This window comes from Acomys russatus, chromosome 7 (genome assembly GCF_903995435.1).
Source record: "Acomys russatus chromosome 7, mAcoRus1.1, whole genome shotgun sequence".
Classification (NCBI taxonomy): domain Eukaryota; kingdom Metazoa; phylum Chordata; class Mammalia; order Rodentia; family Muridae; genus Acomys; species Acomys russatus.
In genome coordinates, this window is record NC_067143.1 from 9,008,682 (window position 1) to 9,022,468 (window position 13,787).

General features: G+C 43.6%; 1 protein-coding gene across 1 annotated transcript in view; it reads left to right on the forward strand.

Moving 5' to 3' along the window:
- Prmt3 (protein arginine methyltransferase 3) overlaps positions 1-9,412 on the forward strand; it is a 94,940-nt gene extending 85,528 nt beyond the window's left edge. Inside the window, exon 16 of the mRNA XM_051148612.1 lies at positions 8,545-9,412. Coding sequence (XP_051004569.1) covers positions 8,545-8,654 — 110 coding nt within the window. The 3' untranslated portion in view covers positions 8,655-9,412. The remainder of the gene's footprint in view (positions 1-8,544) is intronic.
- Positions 9,413-13,787: the final 4,375 nt, after the last annotated feature.

The following is a 13,787-nucleotide window of genomic DNA, read 5'->3' on the forward strand; positions in this document are numbered from 1 at the left end:
GTCTGGAAATGAGACTTTGATAGTGTCATTGTCTCTGAAGAAAGCTGAAACATAGCACAACTGACCCGAGACTAACACATGCCGCTCTCAATGCAGCTTCGCTTTCATTTTTGTACCTCATGTTGGCCTTGCATGGAAACTTGAAGGAATTTCTTGTTGTAGACAGCTTGCCATCTTAACACTAGGACTTTAAGAGTAGCCCTGCCACCATCATGTATCCTAGACTTGAGGGAGGAGGATGATAGCCTTTAAGCTTGCTCCTCCAAATTCTCTTTTCTAATTGCAACAAAATGCTTGATAACAGGTAAGAGTTTGGAATTCTGCCTACTTTTCTAGTAATCCCTAAGATGACTGGCCCATGCTTTTCCTCTGGGCTTTTCCTAGTGTTATGAAGCAGGTGTGTGATGCTAAGGCTGCCTTACAAGCCCCACCAGCTTAACACGTTTTTATCCCCTGCTGTGGGAATAAATAGAGACTAGAAGTTCGTTGTAGGGCAGAGGTCTAAAGAGAACAAGCTGATCAGACAAGAACTCTGATTCTGCATAGAAGGCTGATGGGAGAGCATATAGGATAGGGCAGACAGACAGACAGATCAACACTGCAATTTACCAAGACCCCAGCAGTTCTCAGAGGTTGTAGGCTTCAGTGTTACCTTTCTTTCTGAGACAGGTTTTTCTCTGTAGCCCTGGCTATCTTCAAAGTTGCTTTGTAGGCCAGGCTGGCCTCATAGAGATCTACCTGCTCCTGCTGGGATTACAGCAGGATTAAAGGCAGGCGCCAGCGCTGTCCAGCGTTCAGTAGGGATTCAAGAAAACCATCTCTTTGTGGTGGCAATGTGTTGTCCCAAGCACAAGGGTTACCTGCATGCACCTAACAAAGCTGAAATGAGCCTCAGATGCCTGGACTGCAAGAAGGACAGTGAGCACGAGGGAATCGAGGAAAGCCGGCGCTCTGCAGAAAGTCCTCCATAACTGGCATTTGGTCAGATACCAAAAGCAGAAAAATAGGAGCTCATAAAGACCCAGGGGTGACAGAATTGCCAGAGAGAGGCACCTTGAGATAAGTCTGATGTCTTTGAGAAGACACCACACATGAATGTCACCGTGGAGGTGGAGATAGAGGTGTCATAGTGGAAGGCTGTGGGGTTTATCAGGACAGGCCATTAAACTTGACAGTCAATGAAAGTGCTATAAAAATGAGCTGCTTGTTGGCAAATGCCTGGAGGAGAGGTGTGGGTGTTTAGGGTCATCCTCTGCTTCATAGTGAGTTCAAAGTCAGCCTGACCTATGTGAGACTGCCTTGAACAAGGTCCCTCTCGGATAGGTAAGTAGATGGATCATAGATAAGTAGATAATATACTAATAGATAGATGCTTGGTTAATAAACTGATAGATGTAGATCATTGATAAATGTCAAAATGAGGAGATTTAGCAAACAGGCATTGAGTTTCTCACCGTGCAGGGAATTCTAAGTGCCTGTCCTCAGTGTAATAACAGGAGTCCCTGAGAGAAGCAAGGAGAAGAGGCATAGGGAAGAAAATACTTACGACATAATGGCCAAACCACAGACTGAAGAAAGCCATTAAAACTCATGTAAGGTAAACACACACAAAAAACAAATAGCATAAGTTGCTGCTGATCAACAGACTTTAAAAAACCTTTATAAGCCAGATCATAGATCTTAATCTGTACATGTGCACAAACTCATACAAACTATGATAAACATATGTGTCCATATATACACATTAAATAATAAATAAATAATAGTTTTAAATTTTGGGACCTGTACATTTAGAACTACAGAACAAGCCAGGCGTAGTGGCAAACACCTTTAATCACAGCACTTGGGAGGCAGAGGCAGGCGGATCTCTGTGAGTCATAAGGACAGCCTGTTCTACAAAGCAAATCCAGGACAGCCAGGGCTCTGTTACACAGAAAAATCATGTCTTGAAAAACCAAGGGCAGGGGATGGGGTGAACAAGACAAAACAAAACTACAGCAGAACATTACTGAGAAAAATTAAATCCTAAATGAACGGAGAGGTGCGCTGTGTGGTTGATGCATTCTCTGGACTATACACAGGGTAACTCAAACACTCAGGGGATTGTAGATGCAACTTGTTTTTAACAAAAACTTTTACTACATTTTATTTTATTTGTATATATAGGTGTACACATGACACAGTGCTCATGTAGCAGTCAGAGAGCTTAGGGGAGTTAGTTCCCTCAGTGCACAGTGTGGGTCCCAGAATTGAGTTCAGGTCTTTAAACTGTGAAACACATGGCCAACCCATCATCTTTTGAGACTTACAGAGTGGCAGGGTTATGAAAGGGAATGTTAGCAAGGCTCTGAACTCTCTGTATTGCCAAATTTTCATCTCCTCATTGGACAGTTTTCATCTGGATAAAATTCAGACTTCTCCGAAAGCCATTTATAAAGAAATCTTGTCTTTCATCCTTCCCAGCTCCTCTTTCAGAGCCAGCTACATTTTCTGCTTCCAGGGTTTTGTGCTTGGGGATCAAACCCGGAGCTCCACAGATGCCTTAGCAAGTGCTCTGCATCTCTGTAGCAGTTAGTGCTCAGTTCTTAGCTCATTGTCCTGTTCCTTTAAGAACTTCTTTGGACTTGCTTAAAATATGTTTTCTACATATGCGGCTATTGTGGCTTCTCTGTGAGTTCCACATCAGCTCAGCAACTTTTGACTCTTACTGGTTATCCTCAGTCAATGGCTTTCTACGCTGTTCAGCTTGCGCATACATCTCCTGCCACATCCCCTTATGCTGTGTGGCCATCTTGCCAGCACCAGTGTGCTTGGAGATGTTACTGTTTACTGTGTTGCTGAACTTGAGCAGGTTGCTTGGATTTTTATCTTGTGTGGCTGAGAAGAACGTGTGATTTTATGCTCATTACATGGCAGGATGTTTAAGTGAAATTAGAGCCAAGAGTCCACTTGGGAAATTTTACAATATATGAATTTTTGGTATCCACGATATAACATGGAAAATGTTTGTTTGTTTGGAGCAGTGTCTCAAGTAGCTCATTCTGGCCTTGAACTCAGTGTGTATCTTAGGATGGCCTTGAACTTCTGATCCTTTTGCCTCCTTCTGAGTGCTGAGATTACAGGTGTGTACTACCATCCCTCAAGTAACATGTTGTAAGCATAGCCATGCACTTATTCTGCGTAGACTGTTCCTATGTGTGTGTGTGTGTGTGTGTCCATGCTTATATCTTCAACAATGGCCAATGACGTTTGGTAAACTAGATTTACTCCCTGTGAGGGTCAACTGAATACTTAGAAAGCAACAAGATAGCTGGACCTGGTGGTTTACACTAGGGGGACAGGGGCAGGTGGATCTTTGAGTTAAAAGCTAGCCTGAGCCGGGCAGTGGTGGCACACGCCTTTAATCCCAGCATTTGGGAGGCACAGGCCGGTGGATCACTGTGAGTTCGAGGCCAGCCTGGTCTACAACACAAGTCCAGGACAGTCAAGGCTACACAGAGAAACCCTGTCTTGAAAAACCAAAAAAAAAAAAAAAAAAAAAAAAAAAGCTAGCCACGTCTACATAGAGAGGTCCAGGCCAGTCAGGGCAATACAGTGAGACCCTATATCCAATTTTAATAGAAAAAGGAAAGATAGGAAAAGAAAAACAAAAAGACGAAGAAAGATATGAACAAAGAATTTCTCCAACTAAGAATGTATAAAATAAGAATTCAGAGTTCACTTGGCTAAGGAACAAAATCCAGTAGGTTTTTGTTTGTTTTATTTATAAACTAGTTCTGAAAATAAGTGCAAATAAACTGCTCACTTCAGAATTTGGGGTTCTTACAGCTTGGTAGGAGGCCTGCCTCCAAGATGGAGGGTTTAGTTGCAGAAGACTTCCTTTTCAATATGTGGTAGTTCTTTGCCTCTGAAAATAGTGCATAGTTTTGTTACACAGCTTACACAACAATTCTGTGTCAAAGATCCTGATCTGTCTCATGTTTACATTTTAAAATATGATTGTGACCAGGGTGTTTTGTTACACACACAGAGACCTTACTGGAGCTGTTTCTCCACAGACCAGGAGCTTGCTATGCATACGCCTAGCAACATCAGTTATTTATATCTGCCTGACACTGACTAATTGCTCTTATCTAGCCTACTGTGCCAGCCACTGCTTTGGCACTTTAGTTAGGCATGGACAATTGAAGGGGCTCAGCAGTATGAATTATGTGTTTACCACTGTGACCCTTCACACTATTTAATTAACTTCAGTAAGTGTGGATTGCACCCTAATCTTTGAAATTACTGCTCTGGAAGAGAGATCTTTTGTTTTATTTTCAAACATGAGAACAGCCACAATGCCTGCTTCATATTTAAAGCAATTCTTGTTTTATGGTCCTACCACTGTTGTGAGTTCTTGCCACTGTTTGTTTCAAATAAAGTCAGCTATTTTAGCAATTCTATTGGGTGCATAATTTTATCTGTACTTTCTTTGTTGTCATTGTGTCTTTGAGACAGCCTCACTCTATGGTCCAGTATCTGCTGCCTCAGCCTGAGTGCTGGGATTCTGCCTAGGTGTCACTGCCCAGCTTTTTGTTTGTATATGTAATTTGTATTTGTCTGATCACTAGTGGCATTTTCATTTGTTTTTGGAATTTGTGCCTTTTGTGAGGATTTAGATTTTTTTGAGACAGTCTTACTATGCATCCTGGATGGCTGGACCAGGCTGGCTTTGAACTTGCCACCTTCCTGCCCCTGCCCCTGCCTCTGCCTCTGGTCAATAGGAAAGTACTGTCACATCCTGCCCTTTTGTTCAATTTCTAGGTGGGTTATCTGTTGTCATTAAGTTGTAAGAATTATTTATGTAAATGGAAATAACTTCTTTATCAGATTGCTAATACCTTCACCCCAACATGTCTTTCCAAAGAATAGAATTTTTTAATGAGTTTTAGCATGCCAGTCATTGGGATATGCTTTGAGTACTGATTCTTCAGCTGATTCCAACAAGGATGCTGTATTTCTTCTGGAACATTCACTCTTGTTCTCTACATTTAGGTCTATAATCTATTTTGTGTTCATTTTAAGAGCTAGTAATTCATCTTTTCAGTTGTTCCATCTTCTTTTCTTGACAGAACTGTCCTTTTCCCATTTAATTACTTTGGCTCCTTTGTCAAAAGTTAATGGGCCATATGCATATGGGTCTCTTTCTGAGTGCACACTTTGTTCTGTTATCTTTGTGTCTGTCCTTAAGCCAGGAGGACACCATCTGTATAAGATGCTGAGTCCTTTTCTTCACATTCTGTTACATATAAAGTTTAAAGGTATCTAAATATCTTCTCATAAGCCCCACTGATGTGTTGACAAGGGTGTGTTGAGTTCATCAACCCATGGGGAGAATGTGGTCCACACAGGGCTGAGTCCATCCCCTGTGCACGTCTCCTCACTAATTTTTATCTTTAGCAGTGTTTCATGGTTTTATGTAGATACCTAGCATAAGTTCCATTTTCTATCATGTACCAAAACAAGTCTATTTAATTTACCATGAAGTGGCCTTTCCTTCCCAGTTTTAGAATCAATAAATGATAAATTCTGACCAAGTTTATTGGTATAAAACAAAAGTTATGACTACAAAAGGAAATGACTCAGTTGTTAGAATGCCTGCCTTGCAAGCATGAGCACCCATATAAAAAGCCAGGTGTGGTAGCATGTATGCCCATAATCCTGGTGCCAATGAGGCAGAAACAGCTTGATCCCTGATGCTCACTGGTCAACCAGTCTACTAGCCGGTTTGTGAGCTCCAGGTGTAGTGAGAGATTCCCTATCTCAAGGAAATGATAAAGCTGGGCCAGGAGTCAAGGTGCATACTCTTAATCCCAACATTGGAGTTGAGGGAAGGAGCCAGAAGCAGGTGGATCTCTATGACTTCAAGGCCACTCAAGGCTACATAGTGAGACCCTGTCTCAGGAAGCAGAAATAAATGGACCTGGCAACCAATAGCTTCCAGGACAGGGACAGTCAATGTTTTTTTAGCCCCTGGTAAGTAGGCCATACTCCATATAATCACACACACACCTAAAGATATATGTGCAGCACAAATTGAACTTGATGGGGCTTTTTAAACAGTAAAGGTGGGCATTATGGACACTCCTTTAATCCCAGTACTCAGGGGACAAAACAAGGAGATCTCTGTTAATTCAAGGGCAGCCTGGTTTACATAATGAGCTCTAGGAGTCTGTCTGAAAAATAACAGCAACAAAAGGACACACAGCTGGTTAGGAAGGGAAGGGAGAATGGATCTGGGGAGCTGGGCGAATGGGGTGAATACAATCAAAGAGTAGTGTATGAAGCTTCTGAAGAACTAATAAAACACTTAAAATTTTTAAATGGGGAACAGTTGAGGAAGACACTGCTGTTGACCTCTAGTCTCCATACATACAAGGGATCCATATAAAAATTGTTGGTAAGAACAATCAACAACGTTACCATATATTCTAAGTTGCAGATTCTCTTAGATCTAGTGAGGATAGTAATGCCTTTGTTTCTTCTCTAAATTAATGCCATAACTTAAGTATAATTTATTATAATTATACAGTTTATAATTTAGATACTGATGCCATTACAGAAAGCTTTGACAGGGTAGTGTAGTGTATTAGCCATAACAGCTACTTTCAGGTAGCTGGGAGGCATTGCCATGCTGCAGAGGAGCACACACCTGAGAATCAGATGGCCTCATTGATTCAGTCCTGGTTCTAGGCTCTGGGTAGGCAGCTCAGTGGTAAAGCATGGCCGACCACATGCAAAACTCTAGCTAGGGTTAGCCTTAGCACTGGAAAAACAAAATGGCATAAACCTACTTTCCCACCGACTAGAGTGTGGCCTTGGGGACAGGACTGACCTTCTGAATGTCATCTGAAAAGGATGGGCAGTGTGCTTACTTCACAGCTGTGTTGTAGCCATTAAGGGAAGGAGACCCTGTGAACACCCTCTGACAGCCCAGTGCAGAGGACACGTTAGACAGGCGTTCCCCTCAGCTGTGTGCCAGTGATTAACCTGAAGTGTCTGGGGCCATCTGACTAGGAACTACGAATCATGGTTACGCCTGTATTTGTGAACATGCCAGCTTGAGGTAGTTTTATTTCGTTTCTTTTTTTTTTTTTTTCCTTTTTTTTTTTTTATTAATTTATTCTTGTTACATCTCAATGTTTATCCCATCCCTTGTATCCTCCCCTTCCTCCCCCCCCCCATTTTCCCATTATTCCCCTCCCCTATGACTGTTCCTGAGGGGGATTACCTCCCCCTATATATTCTCATAGGGTATCAAGTCTCTTCTTGGCTACCTGCTGTCCTTCCTCTGAGTGCCACCAGGTCTCCCCCTCCAGGGGACATGGTCATATGTGAGGCACCAGAGTACGTGAGAAAGTCATATCACACTCTCCACTCAACTGTGGAGAATATTCTGACCATTGGCTAGATCTGGGAAGGGGTTTAAAGTTTACCTCCTGTATTGTCCTTGGCTGGTGCCTTAGTTTTGAGCAGGACCCCTGAGCCCAAATCTGCCTATCATATTGTTCTACTTGTAGATTTCTAGGACCCTCTGTATCCTTTTATTTTGCTATTCTCCCATGCGTCTCTCATTTAGAGTCCCAATAGGATGCCTTCCCTCTGTCCCAGTTTCCTGGTAAGTGAAGGCTTTCATGGCACATGCCCCTTGGGCTAGTATGCAGATATAAGTGAGTATATACCATTTGATTCTTTCTGTTTCTGGGTTAACTCACTCATTATGATCATTTCTAGCTCAATCCATTTATCCACAAATTTTTATTTCGTTTCTTAATGATATCAAGAAAGGGCTGAATGTGCTGGCTCACACGTGCAGGGCCAGCCTTGGCTATACAGTGAGTTCCAGGTTAGCTCTGGGTTATAGAGTGTCTCCAGTAGTAACAACCACATCCTAGAGGACTATATAAGGTATCAGAGCCACAGGCACACATGAACTTACACATCAACATGTAAGTCACGCTTAGGATTTGCCAGGCCACACTGTTTCCTCCGTTGGTCTACCTGTGAGTCTTGCCTAACTGCAAAGACACATGGAGATTATGAGTAATGAAACCATCATATTCCAAGAGCTGCTCAGTTTGAGTCCTGTATTAGAGTGGGGGAGTAGATTAGTGAAGCACTTTTCTTTTTAAATGTGGTATACATTCAGTGTCCATCCATGCTTTGAAGCTGTGCCTAGGGTGTGGTGTGATCTTATTTAATCAGGGATGCTGAGGGTACCACCTTCAGCCCTACTTTGTTGCTTTGAGTAACTGCAAAGATAAGCAAGGTTAAATGAGGCTTCGTGCCGGAAAGGCACACAGACATTCCTTTGAGTCCTCAGGAAAGCCTGGCTGATTAGTGTTCACAGTTGCACCTCTGTGTGTTCTTCCTGTTCACGGTGGCAGGACACTGAAGGCCACCAGCCATGTCATGTGCCTCCATGATCACAGAAAAAGAGAACCACAGGGTGTTGTGTTCCTGCTAGCCTGTTTTCACAGTGTGCTGTGCCTTTCTTTGTAGGGGAAGCCTTGAAAGGAAAGATCACAGTTCACAAGAATAAGAAGGATCCTCGTTCCCTCATTGTGACCCTGACCTTCAACAGTTCAACCCAGACTTACGGTCTACAGTGACCATCCTGGTCTCCAGCTGCCACAAAGCCCGAAGCACATCCAAGTCTTTAAAGTGGAGCAGGGTAGTCAGCGGGAGGGGCAGGCTCACAGGGCTGTGGCACAGCTGGTCCTGGCCCTGCAGCTCCTGGGAGAGCTCCTGGAGGACCCTGCCTCCTATTCCTTCTGCTCCTGGGGATCCTAGTCACAGAGGCCGCTTGACCAGATTAGCTGAGTCTCTCCTGCTAGAGTGAGAGTCATTTAAGTTGGCTTACTTTTGGAACAGTAATAGTGCTCTTTTGTTTTTTTAATGTAAGTTTCTTACTATAAATTTTGTTTTTAATAACAAGCAGCACAAAGCAGTACTTTATTGTAGATTTCCTTTCTGGAGGAAGAGTTTTTAGTTACACTCTTTGCTGTAATACCAGGATATCTCAAGACTAGGGAGCCAGTGGGTGGGACAAAGCAGCGGCTCCTGCAGATACTGTGTGCAGAGGCTGAGCTGCAGTCCTTTCCAGACCACATGCAGCTCTCAGCTTACCTCCTCAGTGTTCTCTAGCCATAGAGTAGCATTGCCAGGAAGTCTAACTTCAGTGCTTGGCCTAGGTGTGACAGACCGCTCCTTAGGATGGGGTAGATGTATGCCTCGCTAAAGTGCTGCCTCTTCAGACCTGGTCTGTGTGCCAAGGTCACGTATGCCTCCGCTAGTACTGTAAACTCATGTTATTCAGGTTGGAAAAGTATTCAATAAAATGTATAACTCCTGAAAAACGGAAAGTCTCTTTATCACACTGAGTCCTGTTGTGAAGTTGTAAGCCTTTAACAAGTCATGGCAGCAGATGATTTCAAGAAAACAGTGGCTTCAGCAGGCCAGCCAGGCAGATCTCAGTGCGGTCTTAGTCCTCTTCCTTAGCTGGGCTCCCCTTCCAGGAGACGCCAGTTTATGTTACTGCACCTCAGGTGTTCAGGTCAGTGCCTCAGCAGGTGAGGAGCTCTTCCCAGGAGCACAGAATGAATGACCAGCCTCAGCAGGCTGCTTCCTACCCAGCACAAGGGTAAGAAGATCGCAACAGGAAAGAACTGGACTTCCGTGGACGAGAGAAACCCACCAAATTTTGTATTCTGTTGTGTTTTGTTTTGCAATATTGGAATTTAACCCAGGGCCTCACACATAATAGGGAAATACTACTAAGCTATGCCACGGCCGCCTTTTCCTGTTTTTCTTTCAGTGAACAAACATTCTCTACTATTTAAAAAATATTTCTCAAAAATTATCCCTCTTGCCAAGCATGGTGGTGCATGCCTTTAATCCTGTCTCTCAGGAGGCAGAGGCAAGTGGGCCTATGAGCTTGAGGCCAGTCTGATTACTTAATGAGGCTGGCTTCAGGCTGGGGGTTTTGTAGCAAAGGATAAGGAAGCGGAAGGGGATATCATTAGGGCAGCCTTGGGGAGTTCACCCTTTTCCATAGACAAGCTGGTTTTGAAACTGGGGTTGGTTGGCTCTTTTTGCAACCACTGGGTGTCTAGGTTTTTGCTGTTGGCTGTTTTGTTGAATATCCTGTTGGCCAGGCCTACTTTCAACTTGCTCAGAAGCCAAGAATGACAGTGAACTTTTGACCCTCTTGCACTCACCTCCCAAGTAGCCTGTTTGTTTTCTTTTCACTTTCCTGGGATTAACCTATGTACCCCACTTGTACCTGTGTCCTTAGGGTGGGAGAACAAGGGTCTCAAGTGAAGTTATTTATATATGTATATATGATCAGTGTCCGGGCTCTGTAGTCCCTCTAGAAAGAGGAAAGGATTGTAACATAACTGCTAAGAGCTTTTAGCCAGAGAAATAGCAAGACGTGTCAGCCATGCATCACTATCTTGGGGCCCAGGCCTAAGTCATTTGCAAAGACCGAAGCTGTGGCTCACAGATTTCCTCTGTACTTGCTGTCTTGTAGGGAGAGCAGCTTGTGATAAGAGGCAGGTCAAGGACTGTCCAGTACATACTCAGCGTGGCCTGCTTTGCCTCTCTGCCCTTAGGACTGATCCCTTCTTTATTTGAGCTTCCTGCCATTGCCTTTGCACCCCCATGTCAGAGTTTGGTAATTGAGATGCAGCCAATCTTACTTCCCAGCCCCCATGACAGAAGGCTCCCAGCTCCCTACCTGCTGTGTAATTTGTTGTGGACCTTCAGGTTTGTCAGAGTAACAGGTTAACTCAATTATGCTGCTCAGGGACCATGTTTCCTCAGTTGAGACTGAGGTAAAATCTGGGTGAAGTAAATTGAGGTAAGGTTTATAATCTGTAGAAAAGCTACTTAGGAAAGGAATAAATGTATTTTTAGTGGCAGCCATGAGAGAACAGCTCCCTCCTAGGACTCATGACTGGTCACGGCAGAGAAGGCAGGCACAGCAGGACAGAGGTTAGGAGGACTTGGCTTTTCAAAATCGAAAATGTAGAGGGAGTGAAGCAAGTGGAGGGCCGTCTGTGCAGATGGAGGGCTGACTGGAAGGTAGCTTTTAAATTTGTCTGCTTTAACTGTGTTCACTGCTGTGTTGGAAGGAATTTAGGAAACTGCAACTTTATAGCTGATTATCCTCAGTTTAGAAAGCTGCAAGAGGATCAGCAGACACTGGGTAGCCAAGTGCTAAGCATAGGAACACCTATCTGTGATCCAAGCGCTCAAACATAGAGGCAGGTAAAGCCATCCGGGCTATGTAATGTTACAGCTTGATATACCCCCAAGGCTGGTGTTAGTCTTTGGTCCCAGCTGGCATGGCTATTTTGTGATGTAGAAACTTCGGGTGGGACTGGATCTGGGAGTAGAGGTCTCTGACAACAGGTCCATCAGAGATTCTGTCTGGGGTGCCCTTTCTTGGAGCCAGGTCCTTGCAGAGGCTCCCTACAAGCACAAGGATTATTTGCTGAGCCTTTGAAGCCATGAGCAAAAATAAAAAATAAAAAACAATTGCTAGGCCACGCTTTGTGGTACATGCCTTTATTAGTAGCACTCAGGTGGGAGGCAGATGCAGGCAGATCTCTTATGAATTGCAAGCCAGCCTGTTCTCCATAGCAAGTTCCAAGCCAGCTAGGGCTGCAGAAAGAGAGAGAGAGAGACCCTGTGTCAAAAAGAGAAAACCAAACAACGTAATTCTTCCCTATTTTGATCAGAATAAGGAGAAAAGTTACTACACATAGTAAAACCATCTCACCAAACCAAACAGAAACGTGTCAACAGAAATATTAAAAGCTGGGGGTGTCTCAGCTCCACCACGGACTACAAGCTGGTTCAGCAAATGAATGACGTCAGAGCCTTAAGGAACTCGGGAGTGTCACTGACCTCCAGGTCTCTCACAGGGGCCCCAGGATCTTATGTCATGTCAGCAGTGCTGCCACTGAGGGACCCTGGCTATCCTGCTCTCCTGTTTATTGATGTCTCAGACACTTGAGGTAGGATATTTAGTGTGTCCTTGCCTGCCTGCCAGCAGGGCCATTGTCGGCTTGAAGGCTTGTCTGGTTCTTAACCTCGTCATGATTTTGAGTGTCTCCTTGCTTTAAAGTGAACCTTTCCAAGCAAAATGATAAATAAGCAGCTTCAAAATATCTCTACAATTCGTTTGACCTCGCTAATACATTTTTCATATGTTGTCTGAGCATCTTGGCTGAAAGGAAGCAATTCATTGTAGCTGAATAATAAAAATGTTCTGTCACTGAGTTCATGTGATTATTGAAAGTTAACAGGAAAGATGGCAACTAAGTTAACAGTGTATTCTCTGGATGGAATATTCAGGTCTCCATGGCAACATGGGAGCCTTGCCGTGGGAATGTTGAACCACAAGGTAACTTAGGATAAGCTCAGTTTACTTACCTATTCACTTAAGATTTTTATTTATTCATTGTATGTATATGGTTTTTGTCTGAATGTATGTCTTTGTGCCTCTTGCATGTCTGGTACCCAAGGGACCAGAAGGAGAGCATCAGATCCTGAAATTGGAGTTATGAGTGGTTGTGAGTCACCATGTTTGTACTGGGAATGGAACTGAGTCCTCAGGAAGAGCAGTCAGTGCTCTTAACTGCTGAGCCAGGCTTCTAGCCCTTACCCCACATTTTTAAAAGGCTACCTATGCCAAAATGTTAAAAACAAACAAACAAAAAAATAAGACAACAACAACAAAAACAATTACTTGCCCAAGTGTTTGCATTATGAGGTATTCCTTTCTGTGGAGTGATATAAATTTCACCTTTTTTTTTTTTTTTTTTTTTTTTTTTTTCCTGAGAAGCTTTTCCTGGGGCAAAAGAGAAGCATGTACTCTCTCCAGCTCAGGCTCCAGCAGCAGACTGGAAAGAAAGGCTACCACATCAAGATTGGTGAACCGATGAGTTTAAGTGGGGCTACCTACAGGAGCATGGGCAAATTACTAGTGGCTACTCTACCTAACAAAATCTTTTCCACTCCTGGGCATATACCCAAAAGATGCTCCACCATACAACAAGGACATTTGCTCAACTATGTTCATAGCAGCCTTATTCATAAAAGTCAGAGTCTGGAAACAACATAAATGTCTCTCAACTGAAGATTAGATAAAGAAACTGTGGTACATTTATACAATAGAAGACTATTCAGCTATCAAAAACAAGGAAATCTTGAAATTTGCTGGCCAATGGATGGAACTAGAAATGATCATCCTGAATGAGGTAACCTGGACCCAGAAAGACAGGCATAGTATATACTCACTTATAACTGAATATTAGCCCAACATAGATGTCCTCTTAGAGATTCCACCTAGCAGGGGATCAGGACAGATACTGGGACTCGAAGCAAGCAGAGAACCTAAACCCCCTGTTCAGATGTAGCCAATGGACAGCTGTGGGGGGGGAGTGGAGGACTGCCTCCGACATGAACTCTGATGTCCACGATTTGATCACTCTCCCTTGTCGGAGAGGCCCTGTGGAAACACAGAGGAAACGGGTGCAGGCTGTCCAGATGAGACCTGATAGGCTGTGGTCAGACAGTGAGGGAGGAGGACCACCCTGTGAGAGGTCTAAGGGAGAGCACGAAGGTGGGAACAGGAAGTTATGAGCAAGGGGATTACAATTGAATAAATTATAATATTTTCTCTCAGCAGCCAATAACCACCTGAATATTCTGGGCGAGAGGAGGCCCCATGA